The sequence below is a fragment of the Genypterus blacodes genome, unplaced genomic scaffold (assembly GCF_046128005.1).
Source record: "Genypterus blacodes isolate CSIRO-AG114 ecotype Tasmania unplaced genomic scaffold, CSIRO-AGI_Gbla_v1 ptg000107l_1, whole genome shotgun sequence".
Classification (NCBI taxonomy): Eukaryota; Metazoa; Chordata; class Actinopteri; order Ophidiiformes; family Ophidiidae; genus Genypterus; species Genypterus blacodes.
In genome coordinates this window covers 1302331-1327671 of record NW_027466911.1, presented here as the reverse complement: position 1 = coordinate 1327671, position 25341 = coordinate 1302331, and the positions used below count along the sequence as shown (strand labels likewise).

The following is a 25341-nucleotide window of genomic DNA, read 5'->3' as shown; positions in this document are numbered from 1 at the left end:
AAGTACAACTCTTCTTGGTGTGTTGAATTACTATTCAAAAGACCAAGTGTAAATCTTTAACAGAAAATAAAGCAAAAAAACGAAAATGTATCCAGTTATGTTTCAACTGGACTAATTACTGGGTGTATATTGTAAGAAGTTATATTTAAAGTGCCTTTTCCTTCTTTCAGCATCTAAATCCAAATAAGGCTCACCGTCCACAAAAAGTCTTTCATGGTCTTTTATTCTTCAGACGTGCAAGTATGGGTACATAATAGCAATTAAAGTGTCAGTCTTGATGGCTGCAATGGACAAAATCTCTACTTTATACACTCAGTGACAGATAGCCAGATGGTACCTTCTCACACTACCAAAATGCTCGCCGAGTGTCCCTGTAACTTGCCTGTCACAGTCATCCTGGCTAGTTGCTTGCCCCAAAGACCTATAGGTATTGTCTCTTCTATGAACACCTAAACAAAATTAATATGCTGAGCATGCATTGGTTATGTGACTTCTAGTTCTAATGCTTCTTCATTAAGTATATGATTACATATATAATGAATGCACATTTTGTTTTTCCCATTAGAGAAATATTGGCTCACTGCAGGGGCATGGTAGCTCACATATAACTACAAGCATCCTAACAGACTGCTGGGAGTACAGTGACTCTAATTTCAGGAGCTTTGGATTGTTTGGTGAAGCAAAAGCTGAAAGCATGTGACTTTCCAGATGATGGCATCGTCATCATCGCACGACCTAACAAAAATGTCCCATGCATATAACATGATATAAGATGATTTATAAACAACAAAGCATATCAGATATGCATAAAGATGAAAAGGGATTAAAGATGGAACATTTCATTAAACTTAACTGGATTCACATCTATGAAGAATATCAGATATGTTGCTTCATTTTCTGCCAAGGATACACAGAGAGGCTGCCATGCTGGACAGTTTCCAGCCTTAAAATGTATTCAATGGAGTTATCTATTGTTGTAATTTTATTTGAATCAAGATAGAGATCAAGAGATCAAGATGAATCAAGTTAAAATAAACAACATCATCCTGTAGTCACACATAGCTGGAAATTTGGTTGATTTTGTATTTGTAAATAGAATACAAAGCCTATTTCAAATCACAGTATAGGGCTTTGTGATAAACCGTGCCAACAAGCAGCTTTCCCTCGTAGGGAGCTGCTACAGTGGAGCCCATGATCACGTGACCGTCGTCAGCGTACACCTGAGTCACCACGGGCTGCTCTGAGTGAATGTTCTGGATCTTGATGACCTGGAGGAAACATGGAGGAGAACGAATAGAAATCGGTGAGAGAAAACACCGCGTCTGAAACTGCAAATATTAGATAACAATAACATAACAGTAACTGCAGATAGGAAATTTATCAACAACCTCAGATCCAGGAGGGTTGTTAGGGTCATCATTCAACAGCTTCATTCCGTTGGGATGGCAACCCAGCCATAAGTCGCCTGTGTTGTGGTCCACCTCAATGTTATCGCAGAGAGAGCCAACATCTACAGACTGGGTGGAAACACCACACATATGAGGCCTGATCATTGCATTCTGTCCTCTAGGAAATCTGTTCACAAGTACAAGAAAATGCTGTGTGAAAGTTTCTTCTGGCGCTGTGTTACCTTTACATGCACTAATTGTTCGCCTTCCAGTCTCTCAAAGACATCAATCTCATGGTCTAGGAAATCTGCAACATAAAGATACCTGGACAGAATGAACAAGTTTGTTAGACTTCTGCCATCATCTGGGAAATATGTTGCTGACGAAATACTGCACATTCATTTCTTTCTCCATTGATAGTAGAAATAAATAAATAAAAACATAACAGAACCTTTTGTCAGGTGAAATGTTGATTCCATTTGAAAAGAGAATGCCACTGGCTGCTTCCCTCACTTCGTCCGGACTATAGTACACCACGTTACACAAGGGAATACCCAGGAACAAGGTCAGGAAGGTCAACTTTGTATTGTGAAAGTACTGATGGTTTGTGGCGTAGAAGCTCTCAACTCCAACTGCAACAATATCATTCACACTGAGGGAGACAGTGAATAAGACTCTGAGAACTCAGTGATCTTCAAATCTGTAATACCAATGTGTAATGTGGGTTTCTTATACACACCTATGAAGTAGGGGATGGATAATAGTTTTCAAGTGCACAAGGGTGTCGTCTTCAACAAATCGAAAGATCTCTATCTGGCTTGTGTGTTGAGGGTGATTTACCACAAACAGGTACAGAGAGTTATCTGCAGAGGAACAGCAATATAGATTGTGAAGGAAAACAGAATATGATGAATCATGCATGTTTCTCTGGGTGAAGAAAGTTTATGTAACAGCGATGCATTATTTGTTGTGATTGTTGATATTTTCAATTAAATTCAAAAGAAATCTGTTCTCTTAGTGTTTCATGCTTTTCCTATTCCTGTCTTCAGTGTAACTACAATGCATCAACAGTCAAGAAAGTCTACTGACTGATGGCTGTACAGCAGAAACGCGAGTAAAATATACAGTATTATTCTTACAACATATTTTTGTGTTCATAACTGGTGTGGATTTGTGCTTCACCTGTGTCATCAATGTAAACACTAATGCCATGTGGATTGAAGGAGTTCAAATCCAGCTGTCCTTTGATTTGTAGCTCCACAGGGCTTGGTTTTGGGTGCAGCAGGTCCAAAATGTAAATCTTCCCTGGGTCATCAGAGAATGTAAGCATTCCCTTTAACCCCTGGATGAAACATTTAACAGGCTTTCACAGAATCATTTTGGAACATTCAGTCATTGGAACAGATGGCAGTACAGAATGAAGTAAATCATTTATCAATAAATCATCAATGATTTTCTCAAATGACATACTGTGCTTATGAAAGCCAGTCCATCTCTGACAATCGTAAGATCCTCTGCACCATATTCTGTAAAAATGAGAAACATTTTCATCACTTAAGTTCATTTTGCCACCAACAGCACATAAAAGAGCAGAAGGACTGATGATTGACCTGCTCACTGGGTTTTAGCTCTTTTGCTTTCAAGCAGGAAGCATATGACTGAGCACTTACTGGGTGAAATTATTCAACTTATGTTAACCCCCTAATCAAAATGCAGAAAGAAATTAAATTGATAGGCAAAGAATTCTCACCGATATTCTTCAAGTATTGACAGTGGAGGTGTTTCAGGGGCACTTCTCTGGAGCCAAGAGTCATTTCACTGCAAAGGAAAATATGACCAGCAGAAACTATGCATTTCAAATTGTTCACTAACCACATGCACTGACCTGTCTTGGTGAGGAACAGCTTTATTTTATAAGTAGCAACATTAAACTCACATTTTAGAAGAATAAAACTTACTTCAGTTTAAGAAATCTGTGTCCAATAAAAGTTGTTGGAACTGCCAATGGAGGGCCACAAAACTGTTCAAACTTCTGTGATGAAATTGCCATCCCTACTGTAAAGCATATACTTCAGCAGCTAAATCCAAACAAAAAAACTAGATGTAGGGCATTGTGAATATGCAGCAGCTATTTTAAAACTTCTGCTGTAACTGCAATGCAGGTAGAAATTCCACTGAGAATTAGGAGAGTAAAGCTGTTTATGACATGTCGGTTCACAATGCAGGGGCACAGCATTTTCAGGAGCTTTGGATGGCCTGGCAAAGCAAAGGCTGAAAGAATAGACCTGTGTAATCTGAAGTACAACTCTTCTTGGTGTGTTGAATTACTATTCAAAAGACCAAGTGTAAATCTTTAACAGAAAATAAAGCAAAAAAACGAAAATGTATCCAGTTATGTTTCAACTGGACTAATTACTGGGTGTATATTGTAAGAAGTTATATTTAAAGTGCCTTTTCCTTCTTTCAGCATCTAAATCCAAATAAGGCTCACCGTCCACAAAAAGTCTTTCATGGTCTTTTATTCTTCAGACGTGCAAGTATGGGTACATAATAGCAATTAGTGTGTCAGTCTTGATGGCTGCAATGGACAAAATCTCTACTTTATACACTCAGTGACAGATAGCCAGATGGTACCTTCTCACACTACCAAAATGCTCGCCGAGTGTCCCTGTAACTTGCCTGTCACAGTCATCCTGGCTAGTTGCTTGCCCCAAAGACCTATAGGTATTGTCTCTTCTATGAACACCTAAACAAAATTAATATGCTGAGCATGCATTGGTTATGTGACTTCTAGTTCTAATGCGTCTTCATTAAGTATATGATTACATATATAATGAATGCACATTTTGTTTTTCCCATTAGAGAAATATTGGCTCACTGCAGGGGCATGGCAGCTCACATATCACTACATGGAGTTATCTATTGTTGTCATTTTATTTGAATCAAGATAGAGATCAAGAGATCAAGATGAATCAAGTTAAAATAAACAACATCATCCTGTAGTCACACATAGCTGGAAATTTGGTTTCAACTGATTTTGTATTTGTAAATAGAATACAAAGCCTATTTCAAATCACAGTATAGGGCTTTGTGATAAACTGTGCCAACAAGCAGCTTTCCCTCGTAGGGAGCTGCTACAGTGGAGCCCATGATCACGTGACCGTCGTCAGCGTACACCTGAGTCACCACGGGCTGCTCTGAGTGAATGTTCTGGATCTTGATGACCTGGAGGAAACATGGAGGAGAACGAATAGAAATCGGTGAGAGAAAACACCGCGTCTGAAACTGCAAATATTAGATAACAATAACATAACAGTAACTGCAGATAGGTAATTTATCAACAACCTCAGATCCAGGAGGGTTGTTAGGGTCATCATTCAACAGCTTCATTCCGTTGGGATGGCAACCCAGCCATAAGTCGCCTGTGTTGTGGTCCACCTCAATGTTATCGCAGAGAGAGCCAACATCTACAGACTGGGTGGAAACACCACACATATGAGGCCTGATCATTGCATTCTGTCCTCTAGGAAATCTGTTCACAAGTACAAGAAAATGCTGTGTGAAAGTTTCTTCTGGCGCTGTGTTACCTTTACATGCACTAATTGTTCGCCTTCCAGTCTCTCAAAGACATCAATCTCATGGTCTAGGAAATCTGCAACATAAATATACCTGAACAGAATGAACAAGTTTGTTAGACTTTTGCCATCATCTGGGAAATATGTTGCTGACGAAATACTGCACATTCATTTCTTTCTCCATTGATAGTAGAAATAAATAAATAAAAACATAACAGAACCTTTTGTCAGGTGAAATGTTGATTCCATTTGAAAAGAGAATGCCACTGGCTGCTTCCCTCACTTCGTCCGGACTATAGTACACCACGTTACACAAGGGAATACCCAGGAACAAGGTCAGGAAGGTCAACTTTGTATTGTGAAAGTACTGATGGTTTGTGGCGTAGAAGCTCTCAACTCCAACTGCAACAATATCATTCACACTGAGGGAGACAGTGAATAAGACTCTGAGAACTCAGTGATCTTCAAATCTGTAATACCAATGTGTAATGTGGGTTTCTTATACACACCTATGAAGTAGGGGATGGATAATAGTTTTCAAGTGCACAAGGGTGTCGTCTTCAACAAATCGAAAGATCTCTATCTGGCTTGTGTGTTGAGGGTGATTTACCACAAACAGGTACAGAGAGTTATCTGCAGAGGAACAGCAATATAGATTGTGAAGGAAAACAGAATATGAGGAACCATGCATGTTTCTCTGGGTGAAGAATGACCAATCAAGAGATTACAAAAGAAAGTTTATGTGACAGCGATGCAATATTTGTTGTGATTGCTGGATATTTCAATTCAATTGAAAAGAAGTGTAACTACAATGCATCAACAGTCAAGAAAGTCTACTGACTGATGGCTATACAGCAGAAACGCGAGTAAAATATACAGTAATATGCTTACTACTGATTTTTGATAATGTATATTTTTGTGTTAGTAACTGGTGTGGATTTGTGCTTCACCTGTGTCATCAATGTAAACACTAATGCCATGTGGATTGAAGGAGTTCAAATCCAGCTGTCCTTTGATTTGTAGCTCCACAGGGCTTGGTTTGGGGTGCAGCAGGTCCAAAATGTAAATCTTCCCTGGGTCATCTGAGTACCAAACCATTTCGGGAAACTTTAACCCCTGGATGAAACATTTAACAGGCTTTTACATATGCATTGGAACATTCAGTCATTGGAACAGAATGCAGTACAGAATGAAGTAAGTCATTATCAATCAATCATCAATGATTTTCTCAAATGACATACTGTGCTTATGAAAGCCAGTCCATCTCTGACAATCGTAAGATCCTCTGCACCATATTCTGTAAAAATGAGAAACATTTTCATCACTTAAGTTGATTTTGCCACCTAAAAGAGCAGAAGGACTGATGATTGACCTGCTCACTGGGTTTTAGCTCTTTTGCTTTCACGCAGGAAGCATATGACTGAGCACTTACTGGGTGAAATTATTTAACTTATGTTAACCCCTCTCTATGTTTTTGTATTTCTCTTCTCTTCTCCTCTTCACCACAGCCTATGATGCGATTTGTAGTAGTCTACATTGCTGTTTGATATCATCCTGTATAAACTATATTTACCCTGAGATCATTGCATTAACATCACTGATGCCCTCCTGGACTCTGCGTCCACACTACTGTGCCATGTTCTCACAACCGCCAGCAGCCGCAGCTTCCTGCTGTTTCAATTTCAATCTACTTGTACCTCATACCGCCTATTTTACCTCAGGGTCTACGGAAAGCGTTAAATAACAAAAATGATAATTATAATACAACCTTCTTTCTTTCTCTCTATCTCTCTCTTCTTTCTGTATAAAAAAAATTATCTCCAAAATGTCCTATAACTGTATGTGCACTGTCATGTTAAATGTTTGCTTAAAAAACAAAAAATTGTAAAAACAAAAACAAGAGAAAAAAACATTAAACCCACTAATCAAAATGCAGAAAGAAATTAAATTGATAGGCAAAGAATTCTCACCAATATTCTTCAAGTATTGACAGTGGAGGTGTTTCAAGGGCACTTCTCTGGAGCCAAGAGTCATTTCACTGCAAAGGAAAATATGACCAGCAGAAACTATGCATTTCAAATTGTTCACTAACCACATGCACTGACCTGTCTCAGTGAGGAAGTTTTATTTTGAGTAGCAGCATTATACTCACAGTTTAGAAGAATAACACTTACTTCAGTTTAAGAAATCTGTGTCCAATAAAAGCTGCAACAAGAGCTGCAAGTGCAGCTACCTTCTTCATGGCAGACATGTTTCCAAGTCAAGGGAACACTAAAAGGTCAGTCAAACTCATTCAGGATGCAATTGCACTGAAGAACTCAGGATGGCACAAGTGCCAACTTGCACTTAAATGTCAGATTCAAGCAAGAAAACTGCTTGCTCAGCAGCAGATGTGGACTATTACTACTACTACTACTATTTATTACCTCTAACTATGTCAAATCAACAGGAATACTTCTTAAGAATAGACATGTGCTTTCTAAATGGGTAAAAAATCTTTTAAAACCATTAGTTGTGCTACAAATGCATGTGCAGCTACATCCATCCCTTCGTTTTCCACCAAGTTGCAGGCGGCGCTCTGGACACTCATTCTCCTGCAGCCAGATGAGTCCCGAGCCGCTCTGCACACCCCTAGGGGTCACTCCCCCCACTTTGGGAACCACTGATGTAGGGCATTGGGGCATTGTGAATATGCAGCAGCTCTTTTAAAACTTCTCCTGTAACTGCAATGCAGGTAGAAATGGCAGTGATTCCACTGAGATTTAGGAATAAAGCTGTTTATGACATTGTGTTGGTATTTCTCTTAGATAAGGCTCACAGTCTATGAAGAGTCTTTCATGGTCTTTTATTCTTCAGACGTGCAAGTATGGGTACATAATAGCAATTAAAGTGTCAGTCTTGATGGCTGCAATGGACAAAATCTCTACTTTATACACTCAGTGACAGATAGCCAGATGGTACCTTCTCACACTACCAAAATGCTCGCCGAGTGTCCCTGTAACTTGCCTGTCACAGTCATCCTGGCTAGTTGCTTGCCCCAAAGACCTATAGGTATTGTCTCTTCTATGAACACCTAAACAAAGTTAATATGCTGAGCATGCATTGGTTATGTGACTTCTAGTTCTAATGCTTCTTCATTAAGTATATGAGTACATACTGTATATAATGAATGCACAACATTTCGTTTTTCCCATTAGAGACATATTGGCTCACTGCAGGGGCAGCTCACATATCACTACAAGCGTCCTAACAGACTGCTGGGAGCACAATTACTAATTTCAGGAGATTTGTATTGTTTGGTGAAGCAAAGGCTGAAAGTATGTGCCTGTGTTAATTGAAATACAGCTCCACTGGTCCTATATCAGAATCTATTAATCAAAACACCAAGCATAGACTTCACCAGAAAATAAAGCAAAAAACAATAATTTAACCACTTATCATATCAATGAAATTGTTGAAGTACATTGTTATTGGCCTTTATACAATCGTCCATTAGTAAACTGGCCTACTACGTATACTGGGCACACACAATCTTTCTTTCGTTCTTTCTTGCTGTTTTTAACAGAGCAATACTTTGTCAATTCATTTGTTGTTACATTTAAGGTTTGTTTTGTTAAATCACATCATCCTTTTTTGTTTTAGTGTGTACAAAGCTTTGGCTAGGATTCTGAAAATAAAGGGAGATACTTCCATATAAGGAAGTTATCATCACTCACCTTAGATCACTTTTCTGAAGGCATAACCCTTTATGTCGGCATCACAAAATACAGAAACAATGGAACATGTTCGGCATACAACATTGGCACACCCCCAGAATTTGGACTTAATTCAAAGACATTACAAATATTATTGACAGATAAAACAGTTCAGCTCACTTTCATCACTTGAATTGGTGGTTTTTCAGTGTTTGTGGCACATAAAATTTCCACTCCTGTAGCTTTATTTGTTATTATTATTTTTGCTGCTCTCAGCAACACACTTATGCTTTGTAATCCAACACTGCAGCAGAACGTTTTCTATTCTGTATAGATTGACACATCTTTTCATATTACGTCTTATCTACCTTTACACACATTCTCTCTCCCGAGTGTGGATTCTCATGTGGGGATCCCGATTTCCTTCTTGAGTGAAGTATTTACTAGAAACTGAGCAACTAAACTGTGTGGACTCTCATGTGTCTCTTCAGATATCCATTTCTGATAAAGGTTTTTGCACAAACTGAGCAGCTAAATGACTTCTCTCCTGTGTGTACTCTCATGTGTCTCTTCAAATGTCCATTCATGGTAAATGATCTTGCACAAACTGAGCAGCTAAATGGCTTCTCTCCTGTGTGGACTCTCATATGTCTCTTCAGTTCTACATTTGTGGTAAAGGTTTTTGCACAAACTGAGCAACTAAATGGCTTCTCTCCTGTGTGGAGTCTAATGTGTCTCTTCAGTTCTCCATTTGTGGTGAAAGCTTTGGAACAAACGGAGCAACTATAGGGCCTCTCTCCACTGTGGATTCTCATGTGCACATTAAGAGTTCCACTTCGAATGAAGTTTGTACCACAAATTGAGCAACTATGCGGCTTCTCTCCTGTGTGGATTCTCATATGGACCGTCAGGTCTCCATTTCTGACAAAGGTTTTTGTACAAACTGAACATCTATGCGGCTTCTCTCCTGTGTGGATCCTCATGTGGACCTTCAGTTCTCCACTTGTGATAAAGGTTTTTGCACAAACTGAGCAACTGTGTGGCTTCTCGCCAGTGTGGAGTCTCATGTGCCGCCCAAGGGATTCATTTTGATTGAAGTTTTTACCACAAATTGAGCAACTATGTGGCTTCTCTCCTGTATGAGTTCTCATGTGATACGTCAGATTCTTATAGCTGGCATAGTTTTTACCACAAACTGTGCAACCATGCAGCTTCTTTTCTGCGTGGATTCTCATGTGCATCTCAAGAGTTCCACGTTGAGCAAAATTTTTACCACAAATTGAGCAACCATGCAACTTCACTCTTGTGTGGATTCTCAAGTGCCGCTTAAGAGATTCATTTTGACTGAAGTTTTTACCACAAATTAAGCAACTATGCGGCTTCTCTCCTGTATGAATTATCATGTGGCGCTTCATATTTTGATATCTGGCAAAGTTTCTACCACAAACTATGCAACCATGCAGCTCCTCTCCTGTATGGATTCTCATGTGGACCTTCCGTTCTCCATTTGTGGTAAATGTTTTTGCACATACTGAGCAACTGTGCTGCTTCACTTCTGTGTGGAGTCTCATGTGTCGACGCCGTTGTACATTTTGAGCGAAGCTTTTACCACAAACCGAGCAACTGTAAGGCTTCTCTCCCGTATGAATTCTCATGTGTAGTGTCAGCTGTCCACTTTGAGCGAAGCTTTTACGACAAACTGAGCAACTATGTGGCTTCTCTCCTGTATGAATTCTCATATGTAACTTCAGTTCTCCACTTTGGTTGAAGCATTTTCTACAAACTGTGCATCCATGTGGCTTCTCCCCTGCATGAATTCCCAGGTGGCGCTTCAAATTTTTATATGAGGCATAGAATTTACCACAAACTGTGCAAACATTCCGCTTCTTTCCTGTGAGGTATCTCATGTGGACCTTGAGGTCTCCATCTTGAGTTCGGATGCTGGAGGGAGGCGCAGCGTTTGTGTCATCATCAATTTGACTTTGGTAAAGCTTTGAGCACTGAACATTTGCTTCATCGTCGTCTTCACTCTTCACAGACCATTTCAAACAATGAAACTGCTCTACCTCTTGACCGATCCATAGGGCCTCCTGTTCCTCTTTAATTAGTGGGTGCTCTGGTCCTGCCTTGTCCAGACTGGGGGTCCACCTTTGCTGCACAAACAGTTGTTGGATGTCTGGAGCCAATGCTGAAACAGAAAAATATATAACAGAAAAACATTAGGGTATATTTGCCCAAGCTAGCAGGGGTACAATAGTTGGGAGGTCACAGTTCAGTAGGGTGGAGAGCCTGGTGTCATGGAGGTGAGTGTGTGTGTGCGTGCCCTCACACCACTGTCATTCTGTCTGTCAGTGAAAATGTTCAGTGTCGTGGTATTTAATGCTTCATTTAGTTCAACCTGGTAATCAAACGTAAAAAAAGTGGACAAACCTATTCTGTGTAAGCGAACTTCGGGGTTGAGAACGTCGAACAGTCGGGTTCGTAGTCTGTCGTTCTCCTGCTGTGACTGGGACAAGCCTTCTTCTAAAGTTCGTATCTCGTCCAGCAGCTCTTCCATGGCAGCAGTCGGTCGCTGTCTCATCTGCGCTCTCAGCATTTGGACTTTGAGCATTTTCGCACAAAGAAAACTTTTCTCCACACAAACTCCATAGGAAAATCACTGATTGGTGTCCATCTGCCACTCAAGTGTCGTGCGGCGATTTCCGAAGCTAAAACGCTAAATTAGCTTCAGTACGAGTTAACTTCGCAACAGCTACCAGGGAGTGAGACGGTGTGAAGATAAGCACCACCGTCCAGTCACACACATGTAAGACTGATACTCTTAAAACAGATAGTTTGGTATCTGTCACCCTGACTCGCTCTGTGTTGTTTCAGTTTATATCGGCATAGCGAGCATAGAAGTTACCGTAGCTTCGTTAAGAGACAGGTTTCCTGCATACGTCATCTTAACCTACACTACGGCGACTCAAGAGGGACATTTCCACTACAGCATAAACACAGGCAGAAAATAAAAACATCCGTTAAACTGCTTTCTTTAATCTACTCCATTTTTTTTAAAGGAATTTACTTACGTAAGTAATTAACCAAGTTATTGCATTTTCTTCAATTCATTTCCAGCCCACCATCCACCCAGCACTCTGTCTATGTATATGATAGAGAGGTCTCCCAAATACTCCTGCTATACTGACTGTACACATGTCTGAATAAATGATTAACTTCACCTTTGTTTAATTGAACATGAAGGTCTACACATTCAATTCTGAGTGTTTATTTGGCTGGAATATCTGGCAACAGTTAATGTCAGTATGACCGAATGCAATGAAACAGTAGAACTTGTTGTTCTTGCATTGTCAGACATACAACAGTGACACAGCTTCAAATTAATTTCAACTATAGTGACAAAATTCCCATTATAGATATTATTGTTATATTTTTTAATGTTTGTGGACCTTCAACCTCCTTCGATCTCCTGTGTGGCTACTAATGTGAATCTTAAGATTTTCACTTCGAGTGAAGTTTTTTCATTTTTAACCACAAATTGAGCAAATAGTTCACTGTCTATGGTTTGCTTAATATTCCTGAAACAAACTAGCATATGTGGATTCTCACGTGGACCTTCTGATTCCCATGTAGAGTGAAGGTTTTAGTAAAACTGGGCAATTAAAGTTTCTCTCCTGTGTGGAGTCTCATGTGGTGCTGCATGTTTCCGCTTCGAGTGAAGTTTTTACCACAAACTAAGCAATTAAATAGTTTCTTTCCAGCGTGGATTCTCATGTGGTGCCGCATGGTTCCGCTTCGAGTGAAGTTTTTACCACAAACTAAGCAACTAAATGGCTTCTCTCCTGTGTGGATTCTCATGTGGATCTTCAGGTCTCCATTAAGAGTGAATGTTTGAGCACAAACAGAGCAACTAAATGGCTTCACTGTTGTATGGAATTTCATGTGTCTGTTCAGATCGTTTCGATAACCGAAGTTCTTACCACAAAGTATGCAATTATGTGGCCTCTCTCCTGTATGGTGTCTCATGTGGCGTTGCATATGTCCTTTTTGAGTGAAGTGTTTACCACAAAATGAGCAACTAAATGGTTTCTCTCCCGTGTGACTTCCCATGTGGCGAACCAGACTTCCTTTACGTGAGAAATTTCTATGACAAACTGAGCAACTAAACGGCTTTCCTCCTGTGTGGATTCTTGTGTGTATCCTCAGAGCTCGCCTGTTCATGAAGTTTTTACCACAAACTGAGCAACCGTGTGGCTTCTCACCTGTGTGAATTCTTGTGTGGGGATCCAGATTCTCTTTTTTATTGATTTTTTTTCCAGAAACTGAGCAACCATGGAGCTTCTCTTCTGTGTGGATTCTCATGTGCACCTTCAGGTCTCCATTACGAGATGGGTAGCTGGATGGACATTCAGTCTCTGTGTTCACATCAATTTGACTTTGATAAAGCTGTGAGGACTGAACTTTCACCTCACTATCTCTACTCTTGACAGACTCTTTCAAACCATGAAGTTGCTCTTCCTCCTGGCTGATCAATAGGGCCTCCTGTTCCTCTTTAATAAGTGAGTGCTCTGGCTCCTCCTGGTCCAGACTGGGGGCCCACTTTTGCTGCACAAACAGTTGTGGGATGTCTGGAGCCAATGCTGAAACAGACAAATATATAACAGAAAGACATGAGGGTATATTTGCCCAAGCTTGTCGGGGTAAATTCTCATCGGTGTGATCAATAAACATCCTATCCTAATTGTCAATTTTCAACATATTGACCAGGCAAAAGCTTTCATTGACAATAAAAAGCTTCACTCAATATGTCTTCTAATAGTGTCAGATTATTCTTTTGTATATAAATCGACCATCTTACCTTGTAAAACTACAACTGACTATTCAATTTCCTCCACTACATTTAACACAACACTAAGAAATTGACTTTTGAGCAGTCCCTTTGCCTGTTAAAACCATCATAGTGTGTGCATGTAATGTGATTCTGTTTGTCGGTGAAAATATTCAGTGTCGTGGTATTAAATGCAGCTAACCTGGTAGTAAATTATAAAAAAGTGGACAAACCTATTCTGTGTAAGCAAACTTCGGGGTTGAGAGCGTCGAACAGTCGGGTTCGTAGTCTGTCGCTCTCCTGCTGTGCCTGGGACAAGTCTTCTTCTAAGGCTCGCATCTCCTCCTGCAGCTCTTCCACCGCCGCAGTCGGTCGCTGTCTTTCCTGGGCTATCATCATTTGGACTTTGGGCATTTTTCACAAAAGACGGAAACTTTTCTCCACTCAAACTCCAGAAACATCACTGGTTGGTGTCCATCAGTCAATCACAGTCGTGCTGCGTTTTTCTAGCCTTTCCAGTAGATGACGTCAGCTCAGTGTCAGTAGGAAGTCTTTGTATTACCGCCACCCACTGGACTGGAGGGTGTGTTGCAATTTCTAACATTATCTTCTCAATTTGAAATCAAAAACCACAATGACAAAGTTTGATCACAGCTGAAAAACAAACAAATCCATGTGTGTACTCCAGAAACAAAAGTGACTTTAATTTCTTTAGTACAAATCAGTCAGCGATACCAGCAAATTCACTTTTTTTTATTATAAAAACCTTCACCCCAAACCACAACGAACCAACAACCAAATCACAGTAAAGTAAAGAAAAGTAAAATGTGCATATTTCCAAGTTTGATGAGAATTTGAGCTGAAGTGATTTCATGCCTGTACTGTGGTTTTGTTCGTTTAAACTCAAACCTAGTTTCAATTGGTGTCCTGGCTCTACAGCGCGATCAGTTAACTGATCAGCAAAAGTACACATTTTGCCCTCTTGACACAACAAGTGCTCAGAATTTTTGGACAGTGCTTCTACAAGATGTCCCGTGCAAAATTAGGATTTGAGGAAATGAGAATGATGAATATGAAAAGTTGTCACCTACTTCAAATCACAGCATAGGGCTTTGTGAAAGACGGTACCAATAAGCAACTTTCCCCCAAAGGGGGCCGCTACAGAGGAGCCCATGAGGACATTGCCGTTATCAGCATACACTTGAGTGACCACTGGCTGCTCAGCATGAATGTTCTGGATCTTGATGACCTGTTCAGGGAAGAAAACCACAGAAGTGAGCGTTTTCCAGGTGGCCCATACCATCCTTACTGGCAAAAGTGACGGCACAAACCTCTGATCCAGGTGGATTCTCTGGGTCAAACAAGAGCATTTTCTCTCCGTTAGGATGACAGCCTATCCACAGGTCTCCAGTTTCAGGGTCGACTTCAATGTTGTCACAAAGTGAACCAACAGCCACAGACTGGAGAGGCATCAGAAGACAAGGTCAACATTTTAAATAATTTTGGGACAATTACAACATGTTTCATTACAAACATTACATAATTTTCATATAGTTATCATTACAAGACTTTTTTTCTCATTCTAGAAGTAATAGCAATCTGTACAATTTCATATCACTGTAACATTTACCTTTTCAAAGACCAATGTTTTGTCCGGTTTTATCTCCAGCACATGAACGTTATGGTCCAATGTATCGGCCACATACATGTGCCTGTTAATGAGACAGAAGACACTGACTGGCAGAGCACAAACTGAATGACCAATAAGAAGACTGACATACATAATGGATACCTTCCATCTGGTGAGATATTGATGCCATTTGCAAAGTTATATCCCTCAGAGGCCACTTTGACTCCTTCAGGACTGTAGTACACCACACTACTCCAGGGCATACCGAGAAGAGGTTCCAGATACACTTTGAGGTGGTAATGGGCAAAATAGTGATCGTTGGTAGCATAGAAGCTCTCCACTCCGACTGCAACGATATCATTTACACTGTAAGGAAGAAAATGAATTACAACAGGATTTATGTGAAAATATGTCAACACCCAACTACTTCTCCCGATATTCATTACATCTGGAAAAACTGCATTTTGTGTTTGTAACAATGAAGTTTTGGCACCATACTGTACCTGTGCAGAAGTTCATGTTTTATTGTTTTCACGTGCTCCAAGGAGAGGTCCTCCTCCTCGAATTTAAAGAGCTCTACTTGGCTTTGAAGTTGAGGGTGATTGACAATAAACAGGTATACCGTGTCGTCTGAAAGATGACAGGTAACAAGGCATTAAATATCAGAGACAAGACATCACCCAACTTAAGATGTGCTGTAAATGTATGGATTATTTTAAAGTTGTGTTATGTTATGTTAAATGTCTTCTCTCGTTGCTTTGTTGTGTTTAGCGGGTTCCTTTTGATCTAATCCTGAAAATAACTTGAAAGAGTTTGTGTAAGTAAATCATTTGTGCCTGTAAATGCAGACAGCATCACTTAATAGGTGTTTCTGCTCTCTAAGTGCTAAATGTAGAGAGATTTGGGTCATATGAGGGCACATACAAACTAAGGTGTAAGTGATTTGAGCATGCGCACCTCGATCAGTGTAAACACTGATGCCATGGGGGTTGAATGAGTCCAGATCAAAGTTCCTTGGCATGCGCAACTCCACAGGTTTCATTCTAGAATCGTGCATATCAAGGGCGAAGATCTTTCCTGGCTGATCTGATTCTGGCAGTCCAGGGTACTTCAAACCCTGAGGATGAAAAGCAAAAAAAGAAAAACAGGATGACATTTACATAAACAAATATGTGCAACTGCTGTACATTCATACACAAGCTAATTTATGTATGTGATCAAAGTTGCCATGAGAATCTTCGGAGACAATATGAGTTTGTTGTTAAGGAGTTAAGATTGAAACACTGTAGTTAGAAGTCGGTTTACATAACAAAACGCTTTTAGATTTTGCTCATTGACTCTTCAAATACTTACAGTGCTGATAAGGGCAAGTCCGTTGGGGAGGATTGTGATATCTTCTGACCCTTGTCCTGGAAAGTAGAGTAAAGTTCATATTATTCTGCTGTAAATGTGCAGGTCTCATATTTTAGCAGTATTTTGTATTTTAAGATTGTTTCGATTAAGATTGAGTAAATGTTACCCAGCTGTTTGAGCGTGAAACAGTTGGGCAGGTGATTCTGGGTGATCTCTCTGGAGGAGAGGAGCCTTTCCCTGCAGGAGGTCACAGGTCACATGAGGTCATGCTACATGCTACATTCACTAACACGTATACAGAGTTTACAGCAACAACTTTCCCCTGCTAACCCAAGTGGGATTCGGTCTTTACCTTAAGGTGATAATTCTGTATCCGAAAAGCGCCGCTAAAGCAGCAACGAGCAGTGAGATGCAGAGGAGCTTCCCCATGTTAGGAACTTCTTCGTGCAGGGATGTTTTCCTGAAGTATGCGAAAGTGAGCAAACTGGTGCTAAAGCCGAGGTGTGTCACTGCAGGCGTCTGCTGATGCTGCCTTCATGGCTGTCGGAAATTAATACACTTATTCGATATGTACGCGATACGAAGATGTCCCATGTTGTTCCATCAGTCAACTCTAAAAAAAAAATAATAAAAAAAGAGAGAAAGAAAGGCATATCTGGTTACATTTATAAAATACCCACAATGGTAAGGTAAGTCTTAATTTAAGGAACAGTCGCGCCAAAATGTTTTAAACAGTGGGGGCTATGACTTACGAGATGTACGTTAACGCACCATATATACCATTGGCTTAAACTTCCAGTTTGGGAGCTATGTAAACATAATGCTATTCGATGGAGCCAGATTCTGACAGTGAATTGCATGTCGTGTAATTGCATTATTGCGTTTTCTGAGTGTTAATGATGTTTGATAAGATGTTCCAGGTGATGTCCTCAACCATCCCGTTTACAGTCTAAACCATGGATACTGAACTGTATCGTACATTCGACTTCCAAATACTGACTGAAAGTCTGTGTGTTCATGCAACGGCTTGAGTGCCCGTGTTTGACAAGTTCCATCCTGTGACCGTCCCCGAGCACAAGGAATGTTTTCAGCTCCAATGACGTATAGATATAGGCATACGTACCCATAAGCGTGTGCTGATCCCATCTCGATCAGCACCAATAGTAAAGTCGTGTGTTCTATGTTGTTAAATCATTGCTCACACTGTATTCTGTTGTACCCAAGCTCACTAAAATATTCATATCCACACACAATAAGCCAGAGCCTCGCCATACGGGATGTGATCGTGTGGATTTAATCACACACGCTTATGTGGCACAAAAAAATGTAATCCAGACAGACTGCGTACAAGGGCACCTCAGTAGCCGTTAAGGTAGAAGTGTTTGGACACACCTCACAAACAGGTAGATCAGGTTCGACTGCCGTTTACACACAAGAGTTGTCCAAATCGACCATTATGCAACTTCATCTGTTGTATCAAATCACACATTCAGTAGGTCAAACGAGCCAACAGACCGTGTAATTAATAACATGTAGTGCCTGCAAAGCCCTGTTTAAATTGTTTATTTCTGAAGTTGATTCTTTTAGGTGATGATTCCTCCCAACATAAACCAAAGTTACAAAACTGTCTATGTAATCAAAATCATGTGTAAGAGATTTCATAAAAAACAAACATGAACACATACATACACATACAGAAGTGAAAGTAACATAAAATTGGCAAACTATTGACCCTGTGATACTCAGCATTGGGTGCATGCAACCTGACAGTAACTGTAGAATATCTACAAAAGTCCAATTTAAGAGTGATAGCATCTAACAACTTCAAAACAGCAATAACTCCTGCACATAACCGTGTGCAGCCATGAAGCACTGTAAGGTGGGGCACACCAGACTCCTGACTTGTTTTGTGAAGTCGTGTAAGTTCACAGTGTAATAAATGACAGCAGAATACCCCCATTAAACAGTTTCAAGCAAGACTGTATATTTGGAACATACAAAATAAATTTTATTATCCATTCTCTCATGTCTACATCTTATTAGAATTTCTAGACAATGGCATTGTCAAATAGCACACCCAAATTAATTCTAATAATCCTGACAGGTGCAAGAATACATTTCTGTCAAGTCCGGATGTCAAAATATAACTGAATGTGAAAAGCAATTTAAATCTTTTATTTTCAACATAAAAAGGAGAGCCAATGCCTGGGGCCACAGTGAGAGCTGGGCAGGACATGGCCATGGGCACACAGAAACACAGGGGAGGAGGTGGCTTCAGGGTTGGGTCCCAGTGGCTGCTGGGACTTGTGTGGCCAGAGTGTTGGGGGCAGAGATGACAGGTGATCCGGCAATGTTAGCCAATGGCTGTGAGGAGGCCATTGAGGTGATGCCTACAAGTGAAAGGGGCTTCATTAATCAAATTCAAATATCTCAGCAATCTCAAATTAGTGCTGCAGCTTTTTAAAAAATTTGAATATAGTAATAATAAAGATTTTGAATTGGATTGTTGTCAGCAAGCTCCCTTACCTGCCATCATACTCGAGGAGCTGACTGGTGTAGCGCTGGCAGCCATGCCTCCTGGAGTGGCGCCCCTCCCCTGGTCTTTGACGATGGGAACTGAAAGAAAATGTGCATTTGAACATAAAAAATATGAATGCAAGAATGAACACAGTAAATAAAATTAAATCAAAGATATGTTGACACAATCAAGCCACTAGAATAGGTTGAATGTGGAACTTTGGTTAGCGACATCTACCCAGAGCAATATGAAAAGTTGAGCCAACATACAGAAGTAGGGATGATCCATGGCCTCTCTAGCTGTGAGGCGAGCTTGATGGTCATAGCGCAGCAGTTTGTCCAAGAAATCTAAAGCCTCTGCACTGACCAGGTGCTGGTTCTCGCTGTGCACAAACCTCTCCCACCTTTTACGAGAGTGTCTAAACAAACACACAATAATAACAATAAAGGTTTATATTGGAAGGCTGTTAAAAATCCTTTTCAACCAAACATTACTGATGCCAGAGTGTACAATGTTCTTACCTTCCCAGAATGTCATTGAATCGTGGATCCAATTCAATATTGTACTTATCAATGTAGTCATACAGGTCCTCAGTGCCCAGTACTTTAGCAATTCGCACAAGCTGCAAGTTAAAAGAAAATTAATTAAACATGTACATTTTGACAAATGTTTGACATTATAGCAACTTAATACAATTCATTTTGTTCTAAAAATAACAGTGAGTACAACATGGATCTGTAGCGAGATTTCATTATACACCCAAAACATTTTTTCTCTACTTTAAAATGGAGATAAACTGGAAATATAGGAATAATAACAGTAATGTACTCTGCTCACTTATGTTTTTTTTTTTTATACATTCAGTGAGTTCAACAAGTTTAGCATAAATTTAAGGGACCCTGCCACCCCCAACAACTCCTGAGATGCCTTTGAGCAATAGGGCTGGCTATCGATTCTGACCTCTTGATTCAATCTTAGGCAGTTCAGTTTAATTGTAAACCTTTTATGTCAGGGTTATATCTCTAATATTACAAAACTGTTTAAAAATTAAATTAAAGACATTCTTCAAAATATAGTATATGTTGAAATTTAAACAAATGTAGTCAAGGGAACATCCCCAAATGAAACGGCAACATATCAGTAACATTTTCTTTATTGTCTGATCTACAGTGTGATTGTCAAATAAGGTGTAAACCCTGTGCCCACTTTAATAACAGCAGCCTGTGAGGTCAAAGTTCATACGTGGACAAGACCGCCAACAATTCGTGCAACAATCTGGTTCGTCATACCTGATCGTAGTTGTCATGCCCGTGAAAAAAGGGTTCCTTTCTGAAGATCATGCTGGCCAGCATGCAACCCAAGCTCCACATGTCCAAGCTGTAGTCATACATCTACAAATAATCCATAACGACAGTTTGGTTAGCCCATCCTTACAGCACTTAGATTCTGTGTAAACCTGGCATAACTACAGTTACACAGGAGAAGTATGGGCGCCCCACCTGGTAGTCTACCAGTAGTTCAGGTCCTTTGAAGTACCTGGACGCCACTCTCACGTTGTATTCTTGATTTGGGTGGTAGAACTCTGCCAAGCCCCAATCGATTAGGCGGAGCTGAAAGATAAGAATGAGTTGAATGTACTTCATAGTTTGTAATTAGCTTGTGTGACTGCAGACAACACTGGCACAAAGAATAAAACGGCACACGACACCTTACCTTTCTGTGTTCATGATCGATCATTACATTGTGTGGCTTGACATCTCTGTGCATAATCCCCATACTGTGGCAGTAATCAAGAGCCTTACAAAGTCGAGGGAAACAATAACAGCATGTTAGAGTACAGGCTGACATCAGTGCAGAATATGGTGCATAAACCATCAGCAAAGAACAGGCCAAGGTGAAACTGGTTTTGGCAAATAAAGTGTGTGTGTCAAGTAGAGTGACTAGTGTGAGTAAAGAGGAAACAAAAAGTTTTGTTGAGTTTCTCACCTTTAAGATTTCGTACATGTAGAACCGTATGTCAAAGTCTGATAGGGTTTGATACAGTTGCTGAGGAATAATGAAAATATGACTTTAGATATGTATATTATCTATATAAGCATATCACAAATGGCAAACAAGGATAGACAGAATCCTACCTTGAAGTCTGTGTTGTTGACATGTTCAAAGACAAGAGCAGGGGTTCGGGACTGGAAAGAGAATTCACAGATCTTATTATTCAGTATGTGACAACAAAAATCTGCGCAATTATGTTTGTGCAAAATACAAACAAAGTTACCACAGGATCCTTGACGATATCTAACAGTGAGATGATATTTGGACCACCCCTCAGATTCTCCAGGATCTTTATTTCTCTCTTGATTTTCTTTTTCTTGACCGGCTGTGAGCAGAGGGCGTTGTTATGAAACACATCACATCGACACTTGAACTGAATAAGACCACTTGCAAAACTTCACAATTTCAGGGGGAAAAAAAGAGATCCTCTCCATACCTTCAGTATTTTCACGACCACTTTCTCGTTGTTTGTGATGTTTATGGCTTCAAACACTTCACTATATTTGCCTCTGCCTAGTTTTCTGACTAGCTGATAGTCATCTTGGTTCCTGAAAAACAAAAAGCCACATTAAATATTGCTGAGATGACTTTCCCTGCAACAAAATTCAAATACAAGACAACAAAACTAATAATTCCACTTTGCCTTACCCCCATTCAACAACATGGGACTCATAGTCCCAGTATTCCCGAGGCCTCTGTGTGTTTACATCAGGGTAAACTCGAGAGCGGCTTGGAACCGGGCCAGACATATTCTACACAGGCTCGTCTCAAAATCTCCTAAAACATGGTAAAAACAGCAACAAAAAACAAGTTAAGTCATTCATATAGATGAGAGAAATGAGCACAAAGTTGACATTTCATAGCCATGTTATTCATTTTTAGACTGCATAGAAGGACACCTTTCACTAACTACAAGAGACATAAAATAAGGTGAGAAATCATTAAGACAACACAATACCTTGGAGGTTTCCTCCAGGATGAAAGTGACAACTGAATTTAAACTTGGGGGGTTGAGAAGCCTTCACGGTAAGAAAACTAAATGAAAGGAAACAATGTTTAAAACAGACGGACCATTTGTTACTCCAAACAATCAAATCATACACATTAGTTCAACATAAAAAAAAAAACTGACAAATATGGGCCAAGGAGACAAACTACATTTCCTTACAACATCTACTTCTAATATACTTTCATAAACTCTAAGCAGTGTGTATTATTTGAGTGTTCATTCTCTTCCAGTGTGCGTTATAATATGGTGGTGTATGAAATGGAGAAACCTGAGCGTTAAATGGGGGCATCCAACCAGTCTAGTCAGGAGGCACAGAGTTAAATGCAGTCATCACTGGGGGGCTACACCAGGCTCTCTGGTCTCTCCTGGTGCAAAAGGCACAAAGTCGGTTGATGGAAATCAATGCTGTCAATTAAGCCAACACGAGCAAACGGTGTTAGCTAGCGTCCCTGCCAATACAATAACGCTGCACCAAGAGCTTTTGGCCATATAAACGCGAAATTCTAACGGACGAGAGGTTTCTGTCGCGTTAAAAACCTGCTTTATAATGTGTATCTAATGTGAACGCAGTACTTTAATACACTGGTTGTAAATTAACGAACGTACTCGTACTCACTCACGGCCTACACAGGTACAGCGACGCTAACAGTTAGCTGTCAGGCTAACGGGGGCAGCTGCTCGGACTGGTTAGCTAGTTAGCATTAGCTCGTCAACAGCAGAGGGAAAAGCCGGGTGGAAAGTCACAGAGAAATTACGAGCTACGCATAACTCGTGACCTCATTCGGCGGCGAAATGGAACAACGTCCCGCCTCAAAATGTCAAAATCATCACTCCGGGGCGCTTTATCGACCTACAGCCGAACGGCAGGCTTCGAGAATATTATTACACTAAGCTAGAAAGTGCTACGCTAACACGGCTAAGGAGTGAATAGCCTGTTAGCTGGCGAGGCAACTGGCTGACAACGCCTTGAAAAAACAGCCCGCAAACACCGTTACCGGGGAGCTGCGCGGCACCGCGGTCGTCGCTTGTTCCCAGCTTGTATTCACATGTAACACACCCAACCATAATGCCAAACACACGACGATTCATTGTTAAATAACGCCATTTATATTACCTCTCAGCGGTGTAGGGACGTCAATATGGCGATGCTTGGGATCAAGAGCTTAGTGGGAACAGCCTCCCCGGTAGAGGGCGCTCTTCTTTTCTCTCTTTTTTTTTCCATCGGGAGTGAACATAACTCTTGTCACACCAACAGGTCTGACCGGGGCTGAAACTAAGTTACATAAAGATACTTATGTAACTGGTGTCCAATAGGGCCTTTTTAAAAGAACCATCTCTTCAAAATATGCATGTTAAAAAAATAATGAGTTGTACAACTTGTACTACGATAGCTACAATGGTGAGGTGGAAACAAAGAACAATGCTGCTCTGTCGATCATTCGACTGAAATCTGAGTAACGGGAACAGCCAGGGGCATTTTATTAGAACTAACCACCAATAATTAACAGAGAGAAAGACACATTCTTTGAGCTAAATAACAAGTTATCATTTTCGAAATGAGCTGAGGGAATGAATAAGTCTTTGTAACTGATAAGGACCTGTGGCCTGTTTACTATTGTTTTGCCTGCTCCCGCAAGTCATGCACTGTTAAACACAGAATCATGAACAAACACGAGGAACTGCAGTATATAAAGCTCCAGCTGCACTCTGGCTGCTACACATCGAATTCTGCTGTGACCTGAAGAAGACCATGATGAAGCTGTAAGTTTGACATACATAAATATACAGTATACATTTAAAGAAAAAGAAAAACTAGCTTCATTGACATTTAATTTCACTTTCATGCAAGTTACATCCTATTTCTAATGACATTTCATTTGTTCTAGCTTCCTTTGTTGTTTGTTTCTCCTCCCAATGGCAGCTATGGTGGTAACAAACCCGATAAGAGGTACAACTTATGTGACACACTTTCTTGAACTTCTTTTTAAGCCTGACGAAAAAACACTCCTTTCTGAATACTGACATTATTGATGTAACGTATATGTTATATAGCATCACTTGACAAACGTGCAGCATCTGACTGACTCATTTTATTACTAACTGTATTAGCGTTATCAATATAAAACAGAACATATACAGTAACTGATAACATTTGTACACCCATAGCTACGTGGGCAAAATGTTGATGAAGATGTAGCAGCAATAACCTTGATTCCTTTCCGCAGATGCATTCACTGACTTTGAAAGCCACAATAGCAGTGTTGCTACTGTGGTGGGGAGAGATAAGGCAACATCAACGGGAAAAACAGCAGAGGACACAGACCAGATAGGGCCAGTGGAGGTTCCAAGCCACCGGAGCAGGGGGCAGAGCAGGACATGCAGGATCTCAGTTGAGCCAAAGCAATCAAGCAGAGAGCTCATTGATGTTAACAATAAGGAACAGGTAGAGGTGGACCACCTTTCTCTGGAGGGAAATTTGTCTGGAAAACAAGTTTCCAGTTTAGGTAGAGTCCAAGACAGTGGAACTGAAGGCATACAGGTACATCTCCAAAGAAAGGCAGTCCAAGTGATACCTGCAGGCAGAACAAGGGAATATGTCAATCTGGACAGTTTGGAGAATGTTAATGGTAGATCTGCTGCAGCAGCCAACAGCAGAGATGTGGACTATGACGGTAAGATAAGATTCTGTTTCAAAATGCTCATATAATGATGCTCTGAAGATCCAAAAACATCTGAACACCTTTTTTAATTCATCTATAGATAGTAGAGTATTTGCCAGCTCCGAGACATATCCAGCAGGTAAGAAGTCTAGACAATTTGTTTTCTATTGATTAATATAAGGCTGTGTGTTGATCAAGGCATTAAGTAACTGCCGTCCTCTTATTTCTTTTTGCTTCAGTGGCTCCAGGTACACAAACCCTGTAGTCTGTGTCAGCCAAGAGCACCAGGAGCCTCACAGAAGCTCATATAGGATGTCAGCCACATGATGTGATAATGTTACTTTTTTGGAATTTGCTACTTGATCATTTCTTGAATGCAGTTGAACAATGCTGGTGTATATTTTTCTTCTTCTCTTAACTGTGGAGCAGAACAGTGGTGTCTGTGAGTCAGACGCTGCCATTGGTTGACTCATAGGAAGGCTGGATGAAAATATCTCCTGGGACTTTTTTGTTTTGATTTACAATTTTAGATTCACTTTGATTTATGTTAACATGTGAACCAATACGGTAGTGGAAGGAAAAAGCAGTGTCATTGACTTTGTGTTAGCATTACTAGAGTTACTAATTACTAAC

At 40.3% G+C, this 25341-nt stretch overlaps 6 protein-coding genes across 8 annotated transcripts; all 6 read right to left on the bottom strand.

Moving 5' to 3' along the window:
- Positions 1–1070: 1070 nt before the first annotated feature.
- LOC143008761 (serum paraoxonase/arylesterase 2-like) lies at positions 1071–3347 on the bottom strand. The gene is made up of 8 exons (XM_076160655.1): positions 3139–3347; positions 2859–2914; positions 2571–2730; positions 2128–2251; positions 1840–2040; positions 1631–1712; positions 1389–1517; positions 1071–1268 (listed from the first exon to the last, which is right to left on the bottom strand). The coding sequence occupies exons 1-8, from the start codon at positions 3263–3265 to the stop codon at positions 1107–1109; spliced, it is 1041 nt and encodes a 346-aa protein (XP_076016770.1). The 5' UTR covers positions 3266–3347; the 3' UTR covers positions 1071–1106.
- Positions 3348–3891: 544 nt separating this feature from the next.
- LOC143008752 (serum paraoxonase/arylesterase 2-like) lies at positions 3892–7288 on the bottom strand. Its single transcript, XM_076160641.1, has 9 exons — positions 7138–7288; positions 6934–7001; positions 6205–6260; positions 5914–6079; positions 5473–5596; positions 5185–5385; positions 4976–5057; positions 4734–4862; positions 3892–4613 (listed from the first exon to the last, which is right to left on the bottom strand). The coding sequence occupies exons 1-9, from the start codon at positions 7212–7214 to the stop codon at positions 4452–4454; spliced, it is 1065 nt and encodes a 354-aa protein (XP_076016756.1). The 5' UTR covers positions 7215–7288; the 3' UTR covers positions 3892–4451.
- A 153-nt stretch (positions 7289–7441) lies between these two features.
- Positions 7442–11800, bottom strand: LOC143008742 (uncharacterized). The gene is made up of 2 exons (XM_076160622.1): positions 11089–11800; positions 7442–10846 (listed from the first exon to the last, which is right to left on the bottom strand). Exons 1-2 carry the CDS (start codon positions 11267–11269, stop codon positions 9117–9119), a joined length of 1911 nt encoding a protein of 636 aa, XP_076016737.1. The 5' UTR covers positions 11270–11800; the 3' UTR covers positions 7442–9116.
- Positions 11801–11910: 110 nt separating this feature from the next.
- LOC143008751 (uncharacterized) lies at positions 11911–13993 on the bottom strand. The gene is made up of 2 exons (XM_076160640.1): positions 13720–13993; positions 11911–13298 (listed from the first exon to the last, which is right to left on the bottom strand). Exons 1-2 carry the CDS (start codon positions 13898–13900, stop codon positions 12319–12321), a joined length of 1161 nt encoding a protein of 386 aa, XP_076016755.1. The 5' UTR covers positions 13901–13993; the 3' UTR covers positions 11911–12318.
- A 225-nt stretch (positions 13994–14218) lies between these two features.
- Positions 14219–17826, bottom strand: LOC143008733 (serum paraoxonase/arylesterase 2-like). Its single transcript, XM_076160602.1, has 10 exons — positions 17593–17826; positions 16822–17082; positions 16636–16706; positions 16470–16525; positions 16074–16233; positions 15620–15746; positions 15279–15482; positions 15117–15198; positions 14818–14946; positions 14219–14735 (listed from the first exon to the last, which is right to left on the bottom strand). The coding sequence occupies exons 2-10, from the start codon at positions 16896–16898 to the stop codon at positions 14574–14576; spliced, it is 1068 nt and encodes a 355-aa protein (XP_076016717.1). The 5' UTR covers positions 16899–17082; positions 17593–17826; the 3' UTR covers positions 14219–14573.
- Positions 17827–18017: 191 nt separating this feature from the next.
- On the bottom strand, positions 18018–23256 carry LOC143008732 (casein kinase II subunit alpha-like). 3 transcript variants are annotated; one of them, XM_076160599.1, is made up of 15 exons: positions 23163–23256; positions 22317–22413; positions 21998–22074; positions 21688–21816; positions 21476–21587; positions 21263–21364; positions 21123–21173; positions 20974–21033; positions 20701–20784; positions 20487–20597; positions 20277–20378; positions 19509–19609; positions 19257–19405; positions 18996–19085; positions 18018–18859 (listed from the first exon to the last, which is right to left on the bottom strand). In XM_076160599.1, the coding sequence occupies exons 4-15, from the start codon at positions 21786–21788 to the stop codon at positions 18744–18746; spliced, it is 1179 nt and encodes a 392-aa protein (XP_076016714.1). In that variant the 5' UTR covers positions 21789–21816; positions 21998–22074; positions 22317–22413; positions 23163–23256; the 3' UTR covers positions 18018–18743. The 3 variants fall into 3 exon arrangements, with proteins under 3 accessions (XP_076016714.1, XP_076016715.1, XP_076016716.1); XM_076160600.1 differs by having other exon boundaries at positions 22317–22453; positions 23163–23239; XM_076160601.1 differs by lacking the exon at positions 22317–22413 and having other exon boundaries at positions 23163–23235.
- Positions 23257–25341: the final 2085 nt, after the last annotated feature.

Excerpts from the sequence above, each read along its gene's own strand:
- LOC143008761 (XM_076160655.1), bottom strand. The coding sequence starts at position 3,265 with ATGTGGTTAGTGAACAATTTGAAATGCATAGTTTCTGCTGGTCATATT. Across the intron at positions 2,731-2,858 it reads GACTGGCTTTCATAAGCACA|GGGTTAAAGGGAATGCTTAC; the intron begins GTATGTCATTTG and ends TGTTTCATCCAG. Across the intron at positions 1,269-1,388 it reads ACAACCCTCCTGGATCTGAG|GTCATCAAGATCCAGAACAT; the intron begins GTTGTTGATAAA and ends TGTTTCCTCCAG.
- LOC143008752 (XM_076160641.1), bottom strand. The coding sequence starts at position 7,214 with ATGTCTGCCATGAAGAAGGTAGCTGCACTTGCAGCTCTTGTTGCAGCT. Across the intron at positions 5,058-5,184 it reads AACATTTCACCTGACAAAAG|GTATATTTATGTTGCAGATT; the intron begins GTTCTGTTATGT and ends CATTCTGTTCAG. Across the intron at positions 4,863-4,975 it reads AACAATTAGTGCATGTAAAG|TCTGTAGATGTTGGCTCTCT; the intron begins GTAACACAGCGC and ends GTTTCCACCCAG.
- LOC143008742 (XM_076160622.1), bottom strand. The coding sequence starts at position 11,269 with ATGCTCAAAGTCCAAATGCTGAGAGCGCAGATGAGACAGCGACCGACT. Across the intron at positions 10,847-11,088 it reads AGTTCGCTTACACAGAATAG|CATTGGCTCCAGACATCCAA; the intron begins GTTTGTCCACTT and ends TTTCTGTTTCAG.
- LOC143008751 (XM_076160640.1), bottom strand. The coding sequence starts at position 13,900 with ATGCCCAAAGTCCAAATGATGATAGCCCAGGAAAGACAGCGACCGACT. Across the intron at positions 13,299-13,719 it reads AGTTTGCTTACACAGAATAG|CATTGGCTCCAGACATCCCA; the intron begins GTTTGTCCACTT and ends TGTCTGTTTCAG.
- LOC143008733 (XM_076160602.1), bottom strand. The coding sequence starts at position 16,898 with ATGGGGAAGCTCCTCTGCATCTCACTGCTCGTTGCTGCTTTAGCGGCG. Across the intron at positions 16,707-16,821 it reads TACAGAATTATCACCTTAAG|GGAAAGGCTCCTCTCCTCCA; the intron begins GTAAAGACCGAA and ends GACCTCCTGCAG. Across the intron at positions 16,526-16,635 it reads TTTCACGCTCAAACAGCTGG|GACAAGGGTCAGAAGATATC; the intron begins GTAACATTTACT and ends TCTACTTTCCAG.
- LOC143008732 (XM_076160599.1), bottom strand. The coding sequence starts at position 21,788 with ATGTCTGGCCCGGTTCCAAGCCGCTCTCGAGTTTACCCTGATGTAAAC. Across the intron at positions 21,034-21,122 it reads TCAACAACACAGACTTCAAG|CAACTGTATCAAACCCTATC; the intron begins GTAGGATTCTGT and ends ATTATTCCTCAG. Across the intron at positions 19,406-19,508 it reads TTCAATGACATTCTGGGAAG|ACACTCTCGTAAAAGGTGGG; the intron begins GTAAGAACATTG and ends GTGTTTGTTTAG.